Source organism: Heterodontus francisci, chromosome 4 (assembly GCF_036365525.1).
Source record: "Heterodontus francisci isolate sHetFra1 chromosome 4, sHetFra1.hap1, whole genome shotgun sequence".
NCBI classification, from domain to species: domain Eukaryota; kingdom Metazoa; phylum Chordata; class Chondrichthyes; order Heterodontiformes; family Heterodontidae; genus Heterodontus; species Heterodontus francisci.
In genome coordinates, this window is record NC_090374.1 from 1,639,139 (window position 1) to 1,663,550 (window position 24,412).

The window sequence follows — 24,412 nt, forward strand, 5'->3', positions numbered from 1 at the left end:
GAAACAGGATATAGAATCAGAGTGCGTTACAGAAACAGGATATAGAATCAGAGTGTGTTTCAGAAACAGGATATAGAATCAGAGTGTGTTTCAGAAACAGGATATAGAATCAGAGTGTGTTACAGAAACAGGATATAGAATCAGAGTGTGTTACAGAAACAGGATACAGAATCGGAGTGTGTTTCAGAAACAGGATATAGAATCAGAGTGTGTTACAGAAACAGGATACAGAATCGGAGTGTGTTTCAGAAACAGGATATAGAATCAGAGTGTGTTTCAGAAACAGGATATAGAATCAGAGTGTGTTTCAGAAACAGGATATAGAATCAGAGTGTGGAACAGAAACAGGATACAGAATCAGAGTGTGTTTCAGAAACAGGATATAGAATCAGAGTGTGTTTCAGAAACAGGATATAGAATCAGAGTGTGTTTCAGAAACAGGATATAGAATCAGCGTGCGTTTCAGAAACAGGATATAGAATCAGAGTGCGTTTCAGAAACAGGATATAGAATCAGAGTGTGTTTCAGAAACAGGATATAGAATCAGAGTGTGTTTCAGAAACAGGATATAGAATCAGAGTGTGTTTCAGAAACAGGATGTAGAATCAGAGTGTGTTTCAGAAACAGGATATAGAATCAGAGTGTGGAACAGAAACAGGATATAGAATCAGAGTGTGTTTCAGAAACAGGATATAGAATCAGAGTGTGTTTCAGAAACAGGATATAGAATCAGCGTGTGTTTCAGAAACAGGATATAGAATCAGAGTGTGTTACAGAAACAGGATATAGAATCAGAGTGTGGAACAGAAACAGGATATAGAATCAGAGTGTGTTTCAGAAACAGGATATAGAATCAGCGTGTGTTTCAGAAACAGGATATAGAATCAGAGTGTGTTACAGAAGCAGGATATAGAATCAGAGTGTGGAACAGAAACAGGATATAGAATCAGATTGTGTTACAGAAACAGGATATAGAATCAGAGTGTGTTTCAGAAACAGGATATAGAATCAGAGTGTGTTTCAGAAACAGGATATAGAATCAGAGTGTGTTTCAGAAACAGGATATAGAATCAGCGTGTGTTTCAGAAACAGGATATAGAATCAGAGTGCGTTTCAGAAACAGGATATAGAATCAGAGTGTGTTTCAGAAACAGGATATAGAATCAGAGTGTGTTTCAGAAACAGGATATAGAATCAGAGTGTGTTTCAGAAACAGGATATAGAATCAGAGTGTGTTACAGAAACAGGATATAGAATCAGAGTGTGTTTCAGAAACAGGATATAGAATCAGAGTGTGTTTCAGAAACAGGATATAGAATCAGAGTGTGTTACAGAAACAGGATAATAGAATCAGAGTGTGTTTCCGAAACAGGATATAGAATCAGAGTGCGTTACAGAAACAGGATATAGAATCAGAGTGCGTTACAGAAACAGGATATAGAATCAGAGTGCGTTACAGAAACAGGATATAGAATCAGAGTGCGTTTCAGAAACAGGATAATAGAATCAGAGTGTGTTTCAGAAACAGGATATAGAATCAGAGTGCGTTACAGAAACAGGATATAGAATCAGAGTGCGTTACAGAAACAGGATATAGAATCAGAGTGTGTTTCAGAAACAGGATATAGAATCAGAGTGCGTTACAGAAACAGGATATAGAATCGGAGTGTGTTTCAGAACAGACATTGGCTGTTTTTTTGCTAAATGTAAACAATAACTAGTCTTTAGTGATATTTATCCTTAAAATGCTGTCACTTACCAAACTCCCTATTTCACACTCAGTGCAGCGTTTGCGTATAGCTTGCTGCTTCCACCGTTTAACAGCAGTGTGTACCATCTACAAGATGCAATGCAGCAATGCACCAAGACTCCCTAGACAGCACCTTCCAAACCCGTGACCTCTACCAACTAGAAGGACAAGGGCGACAGCTGCATGGAAACACCACCACCTGCAAGTTCCCCTCCAAGTCACACACCATCCTGACTTGGAACTATATCGCCATTCCTTCACTGTCGCTGGGTCAAAATCCTGGAACTCCCTTCCGAACAGCACTGTGGGTGTACCTACCCCACATGGACTGCAGCGGTTCAAGAAGGCAGCTCACCACCACCTTCTCATGGGTAATTAGGGATGGGCAATAAATGCTGGCCTGGCCAGCGTCGCCCACATCTCACTGTGCGTTGGTGGTGGAGGGAGTGAATGTTGAAGGTAGAGGATGGGATGCCAATAAAGTGGGCTGCTTTGTCCTGGATGGTGGCGAGTTTAAAATGTAAATCGCCCGAACCCCTCAATTAGATTCCAGTCTGTAACTCACTCCCGGGTATCTGTTATTCTTGATATAAACCCCACAGAACCCCTTAATGAGATTCCAGTCTGTAACTCACTCCCGGATATCTGTTATTCTATATATAAACCACCCCGAACCCCAAGATTAGATTCCAGTCTGTAACTCACTCCAGGATATCTGTTATTCTATATATAAACCCCCCCGAACCCCTCGATTAGATTCCAGTCTGTAACTCACTCCCAGATATCTGTTATTCTATATATAAACCCTCCGAACCCCTCGATTAGATTCCAGTCTGTAACTCACTCCCGGGTATCTGTTATTCTATATATAAACCACCCCGAACCTCGATTAGATTCCAGTCTGTAACTCACTCCCGGGTATCTGTTATTCTATATATAAACCACCCCGAACCCCAAGATTAGATTCCAGTCTGTAACTCACTCCCGTGTATCTGTTATTCTATATATAAACCACCCCGAACCCCTCGATTAGATTCCAGTCTGTAACTCACTCCCGGGTATCTGTTATTCTATATATAAACCACCCCGAACCCCAAGATTAGATTCCAGTCTGTAACTCACTCCCGGGTATCTGTTATTCTATATATAAACCACCCCGAACCCCAAGATTAGATTCCAGTCTGTAACTCACTCCCGGGTATCTGTTATTCTATATATAAACCACCCCGAACCCCAAGATTAGTTTCCAGTCTGTAACTCACTCCCGTGTATCTGATATTTTCTATATATAAACCCCCAACCCTCTCGATTAGATTCCAGTCTGCAACTCAGTCCCGGGTATCTGTTATTTTCCATATATAAACCCCCAACCCTCTCGATTAGATTCCAGTCTGTAACTCACAGTGGCGCAGTGGTTAGCACCGCAGCCTCACAGCTCCAGCGACCCAGGTTCAATTTTGGGTACTGCCTGTGTGGAATTTGCAAGTTCTCCCTGTGTCTGCGTGGGTTTCCTCCGGATGCTCCGGTTTCCTCCCACATGCCAAAGACTTGCAGGTCGATAGGTTAATTGGCCATTATAAATTGCCTCTAGTATAGGTAGGTGGTAGGGAAATATAGGGACAGGTGGGGATGTGGTAGGAATATGGAATTAGTGTAGGATTAGTATAAATGGGTGGTTGATGGTCGGCACAGACTCGGTGGGCCGAAGGGCCTGTTTCAGTGCTGTATCTCTAAACTAAACTAAACTAAACTAAATTCCCAGGTATCTGTTATTCTATATATAAAACCCTGACCCCCTCGATTAGATTCCAGTCTGTAACTCACTCCCGGGTATCTGATATTCTATATATAAACCACCCCGACCCCCTCGATTAGATTCCAGTCTGTAACTCACTCCCGGGTATCTGTTGTTCTATATATAAACCCCCCGAACCCCTCGATTAGATTCCAGTCTGTAACTCAATCCCGGGTATCTGTTATTTTCGATATATAAACCCCCAACCTTCTCGATTAGATTCCAGTCTGTAACTCATTCCCGGGTATCTGTTATTCTATATATAAACCCCACCGAAGTCCTCAAAGAACAAAGAACAGTACAGCACAGGAACAGGCCATTCGGCCGTCCAAGCCTGCGCCGACTTGATGCCTGCCTAAACTAAAACCTTCTGCTCTTCCGGGGACCGTATCCCTCTATTCCCATCCTATTCATGTATTTCTCAAGATGCCTCTTAAACGTCGCTATCGTACCTGCTTCCACCACCTCCCCCGGCAGCAAGTTCCAGGCACTCACCACCCTCTGTGTAAAGAACTTGCCTCGCACATCCCCTCTAAACTTTGCCCCTCGCACCTTAAACCTATGTCCGCTAGTAACTGACTCTTCCACCCTGGGTAAAAGCTTCTGACTATCCACTCGGTCCATGCCGCTCATAACTTTGTAAACCTCTATCATGTCGCCCCTCCACCTCTGTCGTTCCAATGAAAACAATCCGAGTTTATCCAACCTCTCCTCATAGCTAATGCCCTCCAGACCAGGCAACATCCTGGTAAACCTCCTCTGTACCCTCCCCAAAGCCTCCACGTCCTTCTGGTAGTGTGGCGACCAGAATTGAACGCAATATTCTAAGTGTGGCCTAACTAAGGTTCTGTACAGCTGCAACATGACTTGCCAATTTTTATACTCTATGCCCCGACCGATGAAGGCAAGCATGCCGTATGCCTTCTTGACTACCTTATCCACCTGCGTTGCCACTTTCAGTGACCTGTGGATCTGTACGCCCAGATCTCTCTGCCTGTCAATATTCCTAAGGGTTCTGCCATTTACTGTATACCTCCCACCTGCATTAGACCTTCCAAAATGCATTACCTCACATTTGTCTGAATTAAACTCCATCTGCCATTTCTCCGCCCAAGTCTCCAACCGATCTATATCCTGCTGTATCCTCTGACAATCCTCATCACTATCCGCAACTCCACCAACCTTTGTGTCGTCCGCAAACTTACTAATCAGACCAGCTACATTTTCCTCCAAATCATTTATATATACTACAAACAGCAAAGGTCCCAGCACTGATCCCTGCGGAACACCACTAGTCACATCCCTCCATTCAGAAAAGCACCCTTCCACTGCTACCCTCTGTCTTCCATGACAGAGCCAGTTCTGTATCCATCTTGCCAGCTCACCTCTGATCCCGTGTGACTTCACCTTTTGTACCAGTCTGCCATGAGGGACCTTATCAAAGGCTTTACTGAAGTCCATATAGATAACATCCACTGCCCTTCCTTCATCAATCATCTTTGTCGCTTGCTCAAAATACTCAATCAAATTAGTAAGACACGACCTCCCCTTCACAAAACCATGCTGCCTCTCGCTAATAAGTTCATTTGTTTCCAAATGGGAGTAAATCCTGTCCCGAAGAATCCTCTCTAATAATTTCCCGACCACTGACCTAAGGCTCACCGGCCTATAATTTCTTGGATTATCCTTGCTACCCTTCTTAAACAAAGGAACAACATTGGCTATTCTCCAGTCCTCTGGGACCTCACCTGTAGCCAATGAGGATGCAAGGATTTCTGTCAAGGCCCCAGCAATTTCTTCCCTTGCCTCCCTCAGTATTCTGGGGTAGATCCCATCAGGCCCTGGGGACTTATCTACCTTAATGCTTTGCAAGACACCCAACACCACCTCCTTTTTCATAATGAGATGACTGAGACTATCTACATTCCCTTCCCCAGGCTCATCATCCACCAAGTCCTTCTCTTTGGTGAATACTGATGCAAAGTACTCATTTAGTACCTTGCCCATTTCCTCTGGCTCCACACATAGATTCCCTTCTCTGTCCTTGAGTGGGCCAACCCTTTCCCTAGTTACCCTCTTGCTCTTTATATATGTATAAAAAGCCTTGGGATTATCCTTAATCCTGTTTGCCAATGACTTTTTATGACCCCTTTTAGCCCTCCTGACTCAATTAGATTCCAGTCTGTAACTCACTCCCGGGTATCTGTTTTTCTATATATAAACCCCTGACCCCCCTCGATTAGGTTCCAGACTGTAACTCACTCCCGGGTATCTGTTATTTTCTATATATAAACCCCCCCCGAACCCCTCGATTAGGTTCCAGTCTGTAACTCACTCCTGGGTATCTGTTATTTTCTATATATAAACCCCCGTAAACCCCTCGATTAGGTTCCAGTCTGTAACTCACTCCTGGGTATCTGTTATTCTATATATAAACCCCCCGAACCCCTCGATTAGGTTCCAGTCTGTAACTCACTCCCGGGTATCTGTTATTCTATATATAAACCCCCCGAACCCCTCGATTAGATTCCAGTCTGTAACTCACTCCCGGGTATCTGTTATTTTCTATATATAAACCCCCCCCCCCCCCCCCAAACCCCTCGATTAGGTTCCAGTCTGTAACTCACTCCTGGGTATCTGTTATTTTCTATATATAAACCCCCGTAAACCCCTCGATTAGGTTCCAGTCTGTAACTCACTCCTGGGTATCTGTTATTTTCTATATATAAACCCCCGTAAACCCCTCGATTAGGTTCCAGTCTGTAACTCACTCCTGGGTATCTGTTATTTTCTATATATAAACCCCCCCCCCGAACCCCTCGATTAGGTTCCAGTCTGTAACTCACTCCTGGGTATCTGTTATTTTCTATATATAAACCCCCGTAAACCCCTCGATTAGGTTCCAGTCTGTAACTCACTCCTGGGTATCTGTTATTTTCCATATATAAACCCCCGTAAACCCCTCGATTAGATTCCAGTCTGTAACTCACTCCTGGGTATCTGTTATTTTCTATATATAAACCCCTGTAAACCCCTCGATTAGGTTCCAGTCTGTAACTCACTCCTGGGTATATGTTATTTTCTATATATAAACCCCCGTAAACCCCTCGATTAGGTTCCAGTCTGTAACTCACTCCTGGGTATCTGTTATTTTCTATATATAAACCCCCCCCGAACCCCTCGATTAGGTTCCAGTCTGTAACTCACTCCTGGGTATCAGTTATTTTCTATATATAAACCCCCGTAAACCCCTCGATTAGGTTCCAGTCTGTAACTCACTCCTGGGTATCTGTTATTTTCTACATATAAACCCCCGTAAACCCCTCGATTAGGTTCCAGTCTGTAACTCACTCCTGGGTATCTGTTATTTTCTATATATAAACCCCCGTAAACCCCTCGATTAGGTTCCAGTCTGTAACTCACTCCTGGGTATCTGTTATTTTCTATATATAAACCCCCGTAAACCCCTCGATTAGGTTCCAGTCTGTAACTCACTCCTGGGTATCTGTTATTTTCTATATATAAACCCCCGTAAACCCCTCGATTAGGTTCCAGTCTGTAACTCACTCCTGGGTATCTGTTATTTTCTATATATAAACCCCTTCCGAACCTCTCGATTAGGTTCCGGTCTGTAACTCACTCCTGGGTATATGTTATTTTCTATATATAAACCCCCGTAAACCCCTCGATTAGAACATAGAACATAGAACATAGAACATACAGCACAGAACAGGCCCTTCGGCCCACAATGTTGTGCCGATCCTTTGTCCTCTGTCAAGGACAATTTAATCTATACCCCATCATTCTCCTTTATCCATATACCTATCCAAAAGCCTTTTGAAAGTCCCTAAAGTTTCTGACTCAACAACTTCCCCGGGCAAGGCATTCCATGCCTCGACCACTCTCTGGGTAAAGAACCTTCCCCTGACATCCCCCTTATATCTCCCACCCTTCACCTTAAATTTATGACCCCTTGTAACGCTTTGCTCCACCCGGGGAAAAAGTTTCTGACTGTCTACCCTATCTATTCCCCTGATCATCTTATAAACCTCTATCATGTCACCCCTCATCCTTCTCCGTTCTAATGAGAAGAGGCCTAGAATGTTCAGCCTTTCCTCGTAAGACTTATTCTCCATTCCAGGCAACATCCTGGTAAATCTCCTCTGCACCCTCTCCAAGGCTTCCACATCCTTCCTAAAATGAGGCGACCAGAACTGCACACAGTACTCCAAATGAGGCCTTACCAAGGTCCTGTACAGCTGCATCATCACCTCACGGCTCTTAAATTCAATACCTCTGCTAATGAACGCTAACACCCCATATGCCTTCTTCACAGCCCTATCCACTTGAGTTGCAACTTTCAATGATCTATGCACATAGACCCCAAGGTCTCTCTGCTCCTCCACATGCCCAAGAACCCTACCGTTAACCCAGTATTTTGCATTCATGTTTGTCCTTCCAAAATGGACGACCTCACACTTTTCAGGGTTAAACTCCATCTGCCACTTTTCAGCCCAGCACTGCAACCTATCCAAGTCCCTTTGCAGACGACAATAGCCCTCCTCGGTATCCACAACTCCACCAACCTTTGTATCATCTGCAAATTTACTGACCCACCCTTCGACTTCCTCATCCAAGTCGTTAATAAAAATCACAAACAGGAGAGGACCCAGAACTGATCCCTGCGGCACGCCACTGGTAACTGGGCTCCAGGCTGAGTATTTACCATCTAAGACCACTCTCTGCCTTCTATCAGTTAGCCAATTCTTAATCCAACTGGCCACATTCCCCACTATCCCATGCCTCCTGACTTTCTCCATAAGTCTACCATGGGGGACCTTATCAAATGCCTTACTAAAATCCATGTACACCACATCCACTGGTTTACCCTCATCCACTTGCTTGGTCACCTGCTCAAAGAATTCAATCAGGCTTGTGAGGCAAGACCTACCCCTCACAAAACCGTGCTGACTGTCCCGAATCAAGCAGTGTCTTTCCAGATGCTCAGAAATCCTATCCCTCAGCACCTTTTCCATCAACTTGCCTACCACCGAAGTAAGACTAACTGGCCTGTAATTCCCAGGGTTGTTCCTATTCCCTTTCTTGAACAGGGGCACAACATTTGCCACCCTCCAATCACCTGGTACCACCCCCGTCAGCAGAGAAGATGAAAAGATCATTGCCAGCGGCTCTGCAATTTCATCCCTTGCTTCCCATAACATCCTTGGATATACCCCGTCAGGCCCGGGAGACTTGTCTATCTTCAAGTTATTCAAAAACCCCAACACATCTTCCCTCCTAACGAGCACTTCCTCGAGCTTACCAGTCTGCTTCCCACCGTCCTCTTCAGTAATACACCCCTTCTCATTCGTAAATACCGAAGAGAAGTACTCATTCAAAACCTCACTTATCTCTTCCGGCTCAACACACAGTCTCCCGCTATTGTCCTTGACCGGACCTACGGTCCCCCTAGTCATCCTCATATTTCTGACATACGCGTAAAAGGCCTTGGGGTTTTCTTTTATCCTACCCGCCAAGCATTTTTCATGCCCTCTCTTAGCTCTCCTAATCCCTTTCTTCAGATCCTTCCTGGCCATCTTGTATCCCTCCAGAGCTATGCCTGTGCCCTTTTTCCTCAACTTTATATACGCATCCTTCTTCTTCCTAACAAGACTCTCAACCTCTCTTGTCAACCACGGTTCCCTCACATGACCATCCCTTCCCTGTCTGACAGGGACATGCTTATCAATGGCCCCTACTATCTGCTCCTTGAAAAAGTTCCACATTTCGACCGTGCCCTTCCCTGCCAGCATATGCTCCCAACTTATGCTCCTCAGTTCCTGCCTGACAGCATCATATCTACCCTTCCCCCAATTGTAAACCTTGCCCTGTTGCACATACCTATCCCTCTCCATTACCACAGTGAATGCTACAGAATTGTGATCACTATCTCCAAAGTGCTCGCCCACCAACAGCTCTATCACTTGCCCTGGTTCATTACCTAGTACCAAATCCAATATTGCCTCCCCTCTGGTCGGGCAGTCTACATACTGAGTCAGAAAAGCTTCCTGGACATACTGCACAAACACTACCCCATCCAAACTATTCGATCTAAAGAGTTGCCAATCAATATTTGGGAAGTTGAAATCCCCCATAATTACTACCCTGTGACTTCTGCTCCTTTCCAAAATCTGTTTCCCAATCTGCTCTTCCACCTCCCTGCTGCTATTGGGGGGCCTATAGAAAACTCCCATCAAGGTGACTGCTCCTTTCCTGTTCCTGACCTCAACCCACAGTGCCTCAGTCGGCAGATCCTCCTCGAAAATTCTTTCAGCAGTTGTTACACTATTTCTAACTAACAATGCCACCCCCCCACCTCTTTTACCACCATTCCTAATCTTATGAAAACATCTATAACCAGGTACCTCCAAAAACCATTCCTCCCCCTCACCTATCCACGTTTCAGTGATGGCCACAACATCGTAGTCCCAAGTGCCCATCCACGCCTTCAATTCACTCACCTTATTCCTGATGCTTCTTGCGTTGAAGTATACGCACTTTAACCCTTCTCCATGCCCATCTGTCCTCTGTGACAGTGCTACCTTCCCCAATACCTCACTACACTCTTTGTCTTTCTGAGTGGACCCACTGGTCCCTGGATTACAAGTCCGGTTCCCATCCCCCTCCCAAACTAGTTTAAACCCTCCCGAACAGTACTAGCAAACCTCCCTCCCAGGATATTGGTGCCCCTCTGGTTCAGATGCAGCCCGTCCTGTTTGAACAGGTCCCATCTTCCCCAGAATGCAGTCCAATTATCCAAGAACTGGAAGCCCTCCCTCCTACACCATTCCTGCAGCCACGTGTTCAGCTGTGCTCTCTCCCTATTCCTAGCCTCACTATCACGTGGCGCCGGCAACAAACCAGAGATAACAACTCTGTCCGTCCGAGCTTTCAGCTTCCAGCCTAACTCCCTAAACTCACTTCTAACATCTGTGCCACCCTTCCTTCCTACGTCGTTGGTGCCAATGTGCACCACGACCTCTGGCTGCTCCCCCTCCCCTTTAAGGATCCTGAAGACGCGATCACAAACATCACGGACCCTGGCACCAGGGAGGCAACAAACCATCCGTGCGTCTCGCCTGCGCCCACAGAACCGCCTGTCCGTACTCCTCACCATCGAGTCCCCGATGACTAGTGCTCTCCCATTCTCCCTCCTTCCCTTCTGAGCCACAGTGCAGGACCCCGTGCCAGAGGCCCGGTCACTGCAGCCTGCCCCCGATAGGCCGTCCCCCCCAACAGTATCTAAAACTGTATACTTGTTGTTGAGGGGAACGACCACAGGAGATCCCTGCACTGACCTCTTCCCACCTCTAACTGTTACCCAGCTGCCTTTGATTTGTGGAGTAACGACCTCCGTGTAGCTTCTATCTATCAACCCCTCAGCTTCCCGAATGATCCTCAGTTCATCCAGCTCCAGCTCCAATTCCCTAACACGGTCTGATAGGAGCTGGAGACGGATGCACTTCCAGCAGGTGAAGTCGGCAGGGCCACCGGAGGTTTCCCTCACCTCGAACATTCTGCAGGAGGAGCAATACACTACACTGGCTGCCATTTCTTTTATTCAATTACCCCTTAGTTAAGTACAACTATAGATATTAACAAAAACAGTAAATAGCTTACCTGCTCAGTCCTTTTTGGTTAGAGGAGGAGGGTAAAAAGGGTCTTATTATTAGGTTAGAGGAGGAGGATGGGTGGGAGACACTACATGTGTAGTGGTTCGGGTTTACTCAGCTCCGCACCTTTAAGGAAAAAACCTACCCAGGAGTCCTCGCTGCCGACCAGCTTCCGGTTCCTCCGGCGCCAAAAGAAACTCAAAGACAAGGAAAACAGTAAGTAAAACAGTAAGTACTTACTTTTAAAACACAGCTCCTGATGCCTTCACTCACCCACCGAAGAGTCGCTACCTTCTCCTGCTGCTCCGCCGGGAAATGAGGCCGAGTCCACGGAGCTCCGCACCTTTAAGGAAAAAACCTACCCAGGAGTCCTCGCTGCCGACCAGCTTCCGGTTCCTCCGGCGCCAAAAGAAACTCAAAGACAAGGAAAACAGTAAGTAAAACAGTAAGTACTTACTTTTAAAACACAGCTCCTGATGCCTTCACTCACCCACCGAAGAGTCGCTACCTTCTCCTGCTGCTCCGCCGGGAAATTAGGTTCCAGTCTGTAACTCACTCCTGGGTATCTGTTATTTTCTATATATAAACCCCCCCCGAACCCCTCGATTAGGTTCCAGTCTGTAACTCACTCCTGGGTATCAGTTATTTTCTATATATAAACCCCCGTAAACCCCTCGATTAGGTTCCAGTCTGTAACTCACTCCTGGGTATCTGTTATTTTCCATATATAAACCCCCGTAAACCCCTCGATTAGGTTCCAGTCTGTAACTCACTCCTGGGTATATGTTATTTTCTATATATAAACCCCCGTAAACCCCTCGATTAGGTTCCAGTCTGTAACTCACTCCTGGGTATCTGTTATTTTCTATATATAAACCCCCCCCGAACCCCTCGATTAGGTTCCAGTCTGTAACTCACTCCTGGGTATCAGTTATTTTCTATATATAAACCCCCGTAAACCCCTCGATTAGGTTCCAGTCTGTAACTCACTCCTGGGTATCTGTTATTTTCTATATATAAACCCCCGTAAACCCCTCGATTAGGTTCCAGTCTGTAACTCACTCCTGGGTATCTGTTATTTTCTATATATAAACCCCCGTAAACCCCTCGATTAGGTTCCAGTCTGTAACTCACTCCTGGGTATCTGTTATTTTCTATATATAAACCCCCGTAAACCCCTCGATTAGGTTCCAGTCTGTAACTCACTCCTGGGTATCTGTTATTATTTATATTGTTATGAAAGTGCTTCTGTTTTTTGTTAAATATTTTTTCAAAATTCCTATTTAAATTGTGGAAATGGATGCATTTTTTTGAAAGGTTGAAGATTTGATAGATGCTGGACTTTGTTTTGTTGAAAAGATTCCATGGAGATGATTTTTTACAAAGGTCACTGAGAGGTCATGATTGAAAACAACCTTTTACTGGAAATCACATGTTTTCAGTTCAATAAGCAACAGAAACCTTGGTGACCTGGGGAAGATGTTTACAGAGAAGTGACATGTCACAATTTATGAGGGTCAGGAGGTTCTGACGTGCTGTTTGGTTTCGCTTCTGAAATATTGTTTTCGTTCACTTGGGGTGTGGACTGTGTTTGAAAAGGGATAGCGAGTAGAGTCTATGATTGACTGTATCAGTAACTGGGAAAACATTTAAAATATATGTTGCGACCTGTGGAGAAGTGAAACTAGAAAAGACATTGCACTCCTCCCGCCTCGGTCGTAACACTATAAAATCCCCAATACCCCCACAATAAACCCGAGCCTGTGACTCCTATAAAGTCCAGCCATTATCACCTCCTGTGAGGGAGCTACTCATGTCCCTGTCCTGATTATATTGCTGTATCGGACCTGACCCTTTTTCATCCTGAATGATCACTCCATGTTCTTTGCTTAACTTTTAGTTTAAAACCAACTATGGCATGAGAAAGGTTAAGCCAATCTTTGCGGAGAATGAAACTCTCAACCCAGGTTCAATGATGAGCAACGTTTCACAGGCTGTGAATCTTCTACTGGAGGTGACAGAGGAGGTGATCCCAATACCAGGCTCCGTCAATGCTGTCAATGCGCTGGGGCTTGTTGTATTCTCCATGAGCTTTGGGCTTGTGATCGGAAATATGAAACAAGATGGAGTGATACTCCGTGATTTCTTCAACTGTCTGAATGAAGCGATTATGCAGTTGGTGTCTGTGATCATGTGGTATGGAGTTTATAGTTAAATGTGAATGTAAGCCTTTTTGGAGATTTAATGGAATATCTCTGTATGTGCATATATCTCTGCTGTCTGCTTGTGTATATCTGTGTGTATATTTCTGAGTTTCTGACTTGTTTCTGTATAATATGTGTTTGTATATCTCTGTGTGTGCATATCTTACATTTACTATCAGGTATTTATATATCCTAATAACTGCTTTGTAACCAGATCTGTGCATCTTGAGTTTTCTTTGTGTCCAGTCGTGTTTGCATATTTTTTCATGCCTTCTTTTTGCTTTCCTAATTTACTTTTTAATTTCACCCCTACACTTTTTATACTGCTCTAGGATTTCTGCAGTGTTGAGTCCTCGGTATCTATCATAAGCTTCCCTTTATTCCTTATCCTCTTCTTTAAGCCCCTTGTCACCCAGAGGTATCTGGATTTATTAGTCCTACTCTTTATCTTGAAGAGAACATACTTGCTCTGAACCCTCACTATCTCTGCCTTGAATGCCTCCCAACCGATCTGGCACTGATTTACCTTCAAGTAGCTGTTTCCATTCCACTTTTGCTAAATCACATCTCAGTTTAGTAAAATTAGCTTTTCCCCAATTGAGAACTTTTATCCCGGGTCTGTCTTTGTCCTTTCCCATAACTATCCTAAATCTGACTGAATTATGATCACTTCCACCAAAGTGCTCCCCAGCAGATACCCCCTTCCACCTGACCAGCTTCATTCCCTAAAACTAAATCCAGAACTGCCCCATCTCTTGTTGGGCTTGCTATGTACAGGCTAAAAAAATTCTTCTGAATTCATTTGAAGAATTTTGTTCCCTCTGTGCCTTTCAGATTAATTCTACCCCAGTTAATAATAGTAGATTAAATCCTCGACAATTACTGCACTATTGAGTTACACTTCTCAGAGATTTGCCAACACGTTTGCTGTTCTATCTTCCTCTAACTGGTTGGGGGTCTATAGTACACTCCCAGTAGTCTGATTGCCCCTTTTTTGTTCTTCAGTTCAACCCATATGGCTTCATTTGATGATACTTCTACCACATCATCCTGCCTCACAAGGGAAAATCGAGATAGCATCAGATCCAAGGAAGAGGCATATAAATTTGTCAGGAAAAACAACAGACCTGAGGATTGGGAGCAGTTTAGAATTCAGCAAAGGAGGACCAAGGGACTAATTAAGAAGGGGAAAACAGCATACGAGAGTAAGCTTGCGGGGAACCTAAAAACTGACTGTAAAAGTTTCTATAGGTATGTGAAGAGAAAAAAATTGGTGAAGACAAATGTAGGTCCCTTACAGTCAGAAACAGGGGAGTTTATTAGAAGGAATAAAGAAATGGCTGACCAACTAAATGCATACTTTGGTTCTGTCTTCACGAAGGAGGATACAAATATCATACCAGAAATGTTGGGGAACACAGGGTTTATTGAGAGAGAGGAACTGAAAGAAATCAGTATTAGTAGAGAAATGGTGTTGGGGAAATTGATGGGATTGAAGGCCAATAAAACACCAGGGCCTGATAATCTACATCCCAGAGTACTTAAGGAAGTGGTCCTAGAAATAGTGGATGTATTGGTGGTCATCTTCCAAGATTCTATGTACTCTGGAACAGTTCCTACAGATTGGAGGGTAGCTAAAATAACCCCATATTTAAAAAGGAAGGTAGAGAGGAAACAGGGATTTATAGACCAGTCAGCCTGACGTCAGTAGTGGGGAAAATTCGAGAGTCCATTATCAAAGATTTTATCGCAGAGCACTTGGAGAACAGTGGTAGAATCAGGCAGAGTCAGCATGGATTTACGAAAGGGAAATCATGCTTGACAAATCTACTAGAATTCTTCGAGGATGTAACTCGTAGAGTTCATGAGGGGGAGCCAGTGGATGTGGTTTATTTGGCCTTTCAAAAGGCTTTCGACAAAGTCCTGCATAAGAGATTAGCGTGTAAAATTCCTTCATCCAGGGAGAAGAGTTGGAGGGCGGAGTTCCGGACCGGTAAGTATAAAAAAACTTACCTCGGGGATTCACGGCCTACATTCACGGAGAAGACCCGGAGGGCGGAGTTCCGGACTGGTAAGTATAAAAACCTCACTTCGTGGATTCGCGGCCTACATCCAGGGAGAAGACTCGGAGGGCGGAGTTCTGGACCAGTAAGTATAAAAACCTCACTTCGTGGATTCGCGGCCTACATTCACGGAGAAGACTCGGCGGGCAGAGTTCCGGACCGGTAAGTATAAAAAAAACTTACCTCGGGGATTCACGGCCTACATTCACGGAGAAGAATCGGCGGGCAGAGTTCCGGACCGGTAAGTATAAAAAAACTTACCTCGGGGATTCACGGCCTACATTCACGGAGAAGACTCGGAGGGCGGAGTTCCGGACCGGTAAGTATAAAAACTTACCTCGGGGATTCGCGGCCTACATTCACGGAGAAGACTCGGAGGGCGGAGTTCCGGACCGGTAAGTATAAAAACTTACCTCGGGGATTCACGGCCTACATTCACGGAGAAGACTCGGAGGGCGGAGTTCCGGACCGGTAAGTATAAAAAACATACCTCGGGGATTCGCGGCCTACATTCACGGAGAAGACTCGGAGGGCGGAGTTCCAGACCGGTAAGTAGAAAAAACTTACCTCGGGGATTCGCGGCCTACATTCACGGAGAAGACTCGGAGGGCGGAGTTCCAGACCGGTAAGTATAAAAACTTACCTCGGGGATTCGCGGCCTACATTCACGGAGAAGACTCGGAGGGCGGAGTTCCGGACCGGTAAGTATAAAAAACTTACCTCGGGGATTCACGGCCTACATTCACGGAGAAGACTCGGAGGGCGGAGTTCCGGACCGGAAAGTATAAAAAACTTACCTCGGGGATTTGCGACCTACATTCACGGAGAAGACTCGGAGGGCGGAGTTCCGGACCGGTAAGTATAAAAAACTTACCTCGGGGATTCGCGGCCTACAATCACGGAGAAGATTCGGAGGGTGGAGTTCCAGACCGGTAAGTATAAAAAACTTACCTCGGGGATTCGCGGCCTACATTCATGGAGAAGACTCGGTGGGCGGAGTTCCGGACCGGTAAGTATAAAAAACTTACCTCGGGGATTCGCGGCCTACATTCACGGAGAAGACTCGGAGGGTGGAGTTCCAGACCGGTAAGTATAAAAAACTTACCTCGGGGATTCACGGCCTACATTCACGGAGAAGACTCGGAGGGCGGAGTTCCGGACCGGTAAGTGTAAAAAACATACCTCGGGGATTCGCGGCCTACATTCACGGAGAAGACTCGGAGGGCGGAGTTCCAGACCGGTAAGTATAAAAAACAAGTATACCATTTTGGATACTGTTGAGGGAGATGGCTCACCAGGGGAAGGCAGCAGTTGCCAGGTTCAAGGCACCGTGGCTGGCTCTGCTGTTCAGAAGGGCGGGAAAAAGAGTGGAAGGGCTATAGTCGTAGGGGATTCGATTGTAAGGGGAGTAGATAGGCGGTTCTGTGGTCGAAAACGAGGCTCCCGAATGGTATGTTGCCTCCCAGGTGCACGGGTCAGGGACGTCTCAGATCGGCTGCAGAACATTCTAAAGGGGGAGGGTGAACAGTCAGTTGTCGTTGTGCACATAGGCACTAATGATATAGGTAAAAAACGGGATGAGGTCCGACATGCAGAGTTTAGGGAGTTAGGAGCCAAGTTAAAAAGTAGGACCTCAGAGGTAGTAATCTCAGGATTACTACCAGTGCCACGTGATAGTCAGAGTAAAAATGAAAGAATAGTCAGGATGAATGCGTGGCTTGAGAGATGGTGCAGGAAGGAGGGGTTCAGATTTTTGGGACATTGGGACCGGTTCTGGGGGAGGTGGGACTATTATAAATTGGACGGTCTACACCTGGGCCGGACTGGAACCAATGTCCTTGGAGGTGCTTTTGCTAACGCTGTTGGGGAGGGTTTAAACTAATGTGGCAGGGGGATGGGAACCAATTGAGGTTAGTTGACAGTAAGGAGGTAGTAACAAAAGCCTGTAAGGAACTAGATAATGAAGTCAGTGTGACTAAGGGGAAGAGCAGGCAGGGAGCAGATGATGAATATAAAGGGACTGGTGGTCTGAGGTGCATTTGTTTCAATGCAAGAAGTGTAGTTGGTCAGGCAGATGAACTTAGGGCTTGGATTAGTACCTGGGAGTATGATGTTATTGCTATTACTGAGACTTGGTTGAGGGAAGGGCATGATTGGCAACTAAATATCCCAGGATATCGATGCTTCAGGCGGGATAGAGAGGGAGGTAAAAGGGGTGGAGGAGTTGCATTACTGGTCAAAGAGGATATCACAGCTGTGCTGAAGGAGGGCACTATGGAGGACTCGAGCAGTGAGGCAATATGGACAGAACTCAGAAATAGGAAGGGTGCGGTAACAATGTTGGGGCTGTACTACAGGCCTCCCAACAGCGAGCGTGAGATAGAGGTACAAATATGTAAACAGATTATGGAAAGATGTAGGAGCAACAGGGTGGTGGTGATCGGAGATTTTAATTTTCCCAACATTGACTGGGATTCGCTTAATGTTAGAGGTCCAGATGGAGCAGAATTTGTAAGGAGCATCCAGGAGGGTTTTCTAGAGCAGTATGTAAATAGTCCAACTCGGGAAGGGGCCATACTGGACCTGGTGTTGGGGAATGAGCCCGGCCAGGTTGTTGAAGTTTCAGTAGGGGACTACTTTGGGAATAGTGATCACAATTCCGTAAGCTTTAAAATACTCATGGACAAAGACGAGAGTGGTCCTAAAGGAAGAGTGCTAAATTGGGGGAAGGCCAACTATACCAAAATTCGGCAGGAGCTGGGAAATGTAGATTGGGAGCAGCTGTTTGAAGGTAAATCCACATGTGATATGTGGGAGGCTTTTAAAGAGAGGTTGATTAGCGTGCAGGAGAGACATGTTCCTGTGAAAATGAGGGATAGAAATGGCAAGATTAGGGAACCATGGATGACAGGTGAAATTGTGAGACTAGCTAAGAGGAAAAAGGAAGCATACATAAGGTCTAGGCGGCTGATGAAAGACGAAGCTTTGAAAGAATATCGGGAATGTAGGACCAATCTGAAACGAGGAATTAAGAGGGCTAAAAGGGGTCATGAAATATCTTTAGCAAACAGGGTTAAGGAAAATCCCAAAGCCTTTTATTCATATATAAGGAGAAAGAGGGTAACTAGAGAAAGGATTGGCCCACTAAAGGACAAAGGAGGAATGTTATGCTTGGACTCAGAGAAAATGGGTGAGATTCTAAACGAGTACTTTGCATCGGTATTCACCGAGGAGAGGGACATGACGGATGTTGAGGTTAGGAACAGATGTTTGATTACTCTAGGTCAAGTCGGCATAAGGAGGGAGGAAGTGTTGGGTATTCTAAAGGGCATTAAGGTGGACAAGTCCCCAGGTCCGGATGGGATCTATCCCAGGTTACTGAGGGAAGCGAGAGAGGAAATAGCTGGGGCCTTAACAGATATCTTTGCAGCATCCTTAAACACGGGTGAGGTCCCGGAGGACTGGAGAATTGCTAATGTTGTCCGCTTGTTTAAGAAGGGTAGCAGGGATAATCCAGGTAATTATAGACCGGTGAGCCTGACGTCAGTGGTAGGGAAGCTGCTGGAGAAGATACTGAGGGATAGGATCTATTCCCATTTGGAAGAAAATGGGCTCATCAGTGATAGGCAACATGGTTTTGTGCAGGGAAGGTCATGTCTTACCAACTTAATAGAATTCTTTGAGGAAGTGACAAAGTTGATTGATGAGGGAAGGGCTGTCGATGTCATATACATGGACTTCAGTAAGGCGTTTGATAAGGTTCCCCATGGCAGGCTGATGGAGAAAGTGAAGGCGCTTGGGGTCCAAGGTGTACTAGCTAGATGGATAAAGAACTGGCTGGGCAACAGGAGACAGAGAGTAGCAGTAGAAGGGAGTTTCTCAAAATGGAGACGTGTGACCAGTGGTGTTCCACAGGGATCCGTGCTGGGACCACTGTTGTTTGTGATATACATTAATGATTTGGAGGAAAGTATAGGTGGACTGATTAGCAAGTTTGCAGACGACACTAAGATTGGTGGAGTAGCAGATAGTGAAGGGGACTGTCAGAGAATACAGCAGAATATAGATAGATTGGAGAGTTGGGCAGAGAAATGGCAGATGGAGTTCAATCAGGGCAAATGCGAGCTGATGCATTTTGGAAGATCCAATTCAAGAGTGAACTATACAGTAAATGGAAAAGTCCTGGGGAAAATTGATGTCCAGAGAGATTTGGGTGTTCAGGTCCACTGTTCCCTGAAGGTGGCAGCGCAGGTAAATAGAGTGGTCAAGAAGGCATACAGCATGCTTTCCTTCATCGGACGGGGCATTGAGTGCAAGAGTTGGCAGGTCATGTTTCAGTTGTATAGGACTTTGGTTCGGCCACATTTGGAATACTGCGTACAGTTCTGGTCGCCACATTATCAAAAGGATGTGGATGCTTTGGAGAGGGTGCAGAGGAGGTTCACCAGGATGTTGCCTGGTATGGAGGGCGCTAGCTATGAAGAGAGGTTGAGTAGATTAGGATTATTTTCATTAGAAAGACGGAGGTTGAGGGGGGACCTGATTGAGGTGTACAAAATCATGAGAGGTATAGACAGGGTGGATAGCAAGAGGCTTTTTCCCAGAGTGGGAGTTTCAATTACTAGAGGACACGAGTTCAAAGTGAAAGGGGAAAAGTTTAGGGGGGATATGCGTGGAAAGTTCTTTACGCAGAGGGTGGTGGGCACCTGGAACGCATTGCCAGCGGAGGTGGTAGATGCGGGCACGATGGAGTCTTTTAAGATGTATCTAGACAGATACATGAATGGGCAGGAAGAAAAGAGATACAGAACCTTAGAAAATAGGCGACATGTTTAGAGAGAGGATCTGGATCGGCGCAGGCTTGGAGGGCCGAAGGGCCTGTTCCTGTGCTGTAATTATCTTTGTTCTTTGTCTTTGTTCTTTGTACTTGTCCATAGATCACTGAAGGCAGCAGCACAGGTAGATAAGGTGGTTAGGAAGGCATATGGGATACTTGCCTTTATTAGCTGAGGCATAGAATATAAGAGCAGGGAGGTTATGATGGAGCTGTATAAAACGCTAGTTCGGCCATAGCTGGAGTACTATGTACAGTTCTGGCCACCACACTATAGGAAAGATATGATTGCACTGGAGAGGGTGCAGAGGAGATTCACCAGGAATCTCCAGCCTGGACTGGAGCATTTCAGCTATGAAGAGAGACTGAAAAGGCTAGGGTTGTTTTCCTTCGAACAGAGAAGGCTGAGGGGGGCCCTGATTGAGGCATACGAAATTGAGGGGCATTGATAGGTTAGATAGGAAGAAACTTTGTCCCTTAGCGGAGGGGTCAATAACCAGGGGACATAGATTTAAGGTAAAGGGAATGAGGTTTAGAGGGGATTTGAGGAAAAGATATTTCACCCAGTTGGAATCTGCCTGAAGAGGTGGTAGAGGCAGGAACCCTCACAACATTTAAGAAGTATTTAGATGAGCACTTGAAATGCTACAGCATACAAGGCTACGGGCCAAGTGTTGGAAAATGAGATTAGAATAGTTAGGTGCTGGATGGCCGGCACAGACACGATGGGCCGAAGGGCCTGTTTCAGTGCTGTATAAATCTATGACTCTATGCCAGTGAGACCGGCAATGGGGACAATAAAGGAGGCTCTGGGGAGGGTTCAGAGAGAACCCATAGCATTCAAAAATATTTCAAAGTGTGATATCACAGGAAAGCAGGCAGTGATTGGTTGACGAGTATTTCTCTTTTTCTCTCTCTAAACTAGGACAGTCTTTCAAATTAGGCGCTGGGAGAGTTGATAGGCCAAATGGCCTCCTTCTGTGCCATAAATTACTATGACCATAACCTCAATCAGGATGAATATAACAGAGTGAATTAATAAGTGTCTTAGCACAGAGCAGATCTAGCAGCATTAATTAAGATTAATAGTTTTAATAAGGTACCAATCAGATTCTAAGAGAGGGAATAGGGGATTTTTGGAGTTCATGGATGGGCAGCTGAGACCTGTTACTTTGAATTACTGCACCATTTGGGAACTCCAGGACACTTCATTTGTCCTGGGCGACCACGTATGTAGGAAGTGTCTTCGGTTGTTTCAGCTCGAGATTAGGATTTCTGAGCTGGAGGGACATCTGGAGTCACTGCGGAGCATCAGGGAGCCTGAGTGATGACACTTTGAAGGAGTACAGTCCAAACCATGGCACAAATGGACATGGGACAGAACAGGAGGGGACAACAAAGAGTAGAAATGCAGTTATTATAGGAGATTCCATAGTTAGAGGGACAGGCAGGCTTTCTATAACTGTCATTGTGAGTCCCACATGCTGTGTTGCCTCCTTGGTGCCAGGGTAAGGAACATCACAGTGAGGGTGCAGGATATTCTGCAGGGGGAAGGGAGTGAGCCAGATGTTGTGGTACACATTGGTACCAATGACATAGAGAGAGCAGGTACTGAGGTCCGACAATCAGATTTTCAGGAGCTAGGGAGGAAGTTAAAGAGTAGGACCTCGAGGGTAGTAACCTCTGGATTATTCCCACTGCCACTGCTAAGGTGAGTATCACAATTGTTACAGTACAGAATGAGGCCATCTGGCCCATCGTGTCTGCACCAGCGCTCTGAGCATTTCACTTAGTGCTATTATCCCGCCTTCTCCCCGTAACCCTGCACATTCTTCCTTTTCATATAACTGTCTAATTCCCTTTTGAATGCTTCAATTGAACCTGCCTCCACCGTGTTCTCAGACAGTGCATTCCAGACCTTAACCAGTCGCTGTGTGAAAATGTTTTTCCTGATGTCACTTTTGCTTCTCTTACCAAATACTTTAAATCTGTGCCCTCTCATTCTCGATCCTTTCACAAGTGGGAACAGTTTCTCTCTATCTACTCTGTCCAGACCCCTCATGATTTTGAATACCTCTATCAAATCACCTCTCAGCCTTCTCTTCTCCAAGGAAAATAGTCCGAACTTGTCCAATCTATCTTCATAACTGAAATTCCTCATCCCTGGAACCATTCTCGTGAATCTTTTCTGTACTCTCTCCAATGCCCTCACGTCTTTCCTAAAGTGCGGAGCGCAGAACTGAACGCAATATTCCAGTTGAGGGTGAGCTGGGAGTAGGGAACCTTGGTTGATGAGGGATATTGAGGGTCTGGTCAGGACAAAGAAGGAGGCATATGTCAGGTATAGGCAGCTGGGATCGAGCGAGTCCCTTGAGGAGTATAGGGGATGTAGGAGTACACTTAAGAAGGAAATTAGGAGGGCGAAAAGGGGCCATGAGATTTCCCTGGCAGATTAGATAAAGGAGAATCCTAAAAGATTCTATAGGTATAGTAAGAGTAAAAAGGTAGCTAGGGAGAGAGTAGGTCCCCTTAAGGATCAGTGTGGTAATCTATGTGTGGAGCCACGGGAAATGGGCGAGGTCTTAAATGAATACTTCTCGTCTGTATTTACTGTGGAGAAGGTCATGGAAGCTCGTGTGTTCAAGGGAGGGAACACCGATATCCTGGAGCATATCAACATTACAAAGGAGGAGGTGTTGGAGGTTTTGAAGCGCATTAAGGTGGATAAATCCCCAGGGCCTGACCAGGTGTATCCTAGGATGCTATGGGAAGCAAGGGAGGAGATTGCTGGGGCCCTGGCAGAGATTTTTGTATCATCGTTAGCCACGGGTGAGGTACCGGAAGACTGGAGGATAGCTAATGTTGTGCCTTTGTTTAAGAAGAGCAGCAGGGATAAGCCAGGGAACTACAGGCCGGTGAGCCTTACATCAGTGGTGGGAAAGTTATTGGAAGGGATTCTGAGAGACAGGATTTATATGCATTTGGAAAGGCAAGGTCTGATTAGGGATAGTCAGCATGGCTTTGTGCGTGGGAAATCATGTCTCACGAATTTGATTGAGTTTTTCGAGGAGGTGACCAAGAGGATTGACGAGGGCAGGGCGATGGACATTGTCTACATGGACTTTAGGTTTGAACACATGGGATCCAGGGTAAGCTAGCCAATTGGATACAAAATTGGTTTGGTGATAGGAGGCAGAGGGTTGTAGTGGAGGGTTGTTTTTCAGATTGGTGACCAGTGGTGTGCCGCAGGGATCGGTGCTGGGCCGTCTGTTGTTTGTCATATATATTAATGACTTGGATGTGAATGTAGGGGGCATGATTAGTAAGTTTACAGATGACACCAAAATTGGTGGTATAGTGGAGAGTGAAGAAGGTTGTCTAAAGTTACAACAGGATATAGATCAACTGGGAAAGTGGGCAAGGGATTGGCAAATGGAATTTAATGCAGACAAGTGCGAAGTGATGCATTTTGGGAAGTTAAACCAGGACAGGACATATACAGTGAATGGCAGGGCCCTGGGGAGTGTTGTTGAGCAGAGAGACCTTGGGGTGCAAGTACATAGTTCCCTGAAAGTGGCAACACAGGTAGACAGGGTGGTGAAGAAGGCGTATGGCATGCTTGCCTTCATTGGCCGAGGCATTGAGTACAAGAGTTAGGACGTCATGTTACAGTTGTACATAACGTTGGTTAGGCCGCATTTGGAGCACTGTGTGCAGTTCTGATCACCGCACTACAGGAAAGATGTGATTAAGCTCGAGAGGGTGCAGAAAAGATTCACAAGGATGTTGCCTGGTTTGGAGGGCTTGAGTTATAAAGAGAGATTGGATAGGCTGGGTCTGTTTTCCCTGGAGCGAAGGAGGCTGAGAGAGGACATGATAGAGGTATATAAAATTATGAGAGGCATAGATAGGGTAGATAGCCAGAGTCTGTTTCCCATGGTAGGGGTGACTAAAACTAGAGGGCATAGATTTAAGGTGAGAGGGTGAAGGTTTAAAGGGAATCAAAGGGGTAAATTTTTCACAGAAAGAATAGTGGGTATCTGGAATGAGCTGCCAGAGGTGGTGGTGGAGGCAGGAACAGTAGCGACATTTA

General features: G+C 45.5%; 1 protein-coding gene across 1 annotated transcript in view; it reads left to right on the top strand.

The window, feature by feature from the left end:
* slc1a3a (solute carrier family 1 member 3a) overlaps positions 1-24,412 on the top strand; it is a 687,310-nt gene that overhangs the window by 482,118 nt on the left and 180,780 nt on the right. Inside the window, exon 6 of the mRNA XM_068029072.1 lies at positions 13,119-13,414. Within this exon, the coding sequence (XP_067885173.1) occupies positions 13,119-13,414 (296 nt within the window). The remainder of the gene's footprint in view (positions 1-13,118; positions 13,415-24,412) is intronic.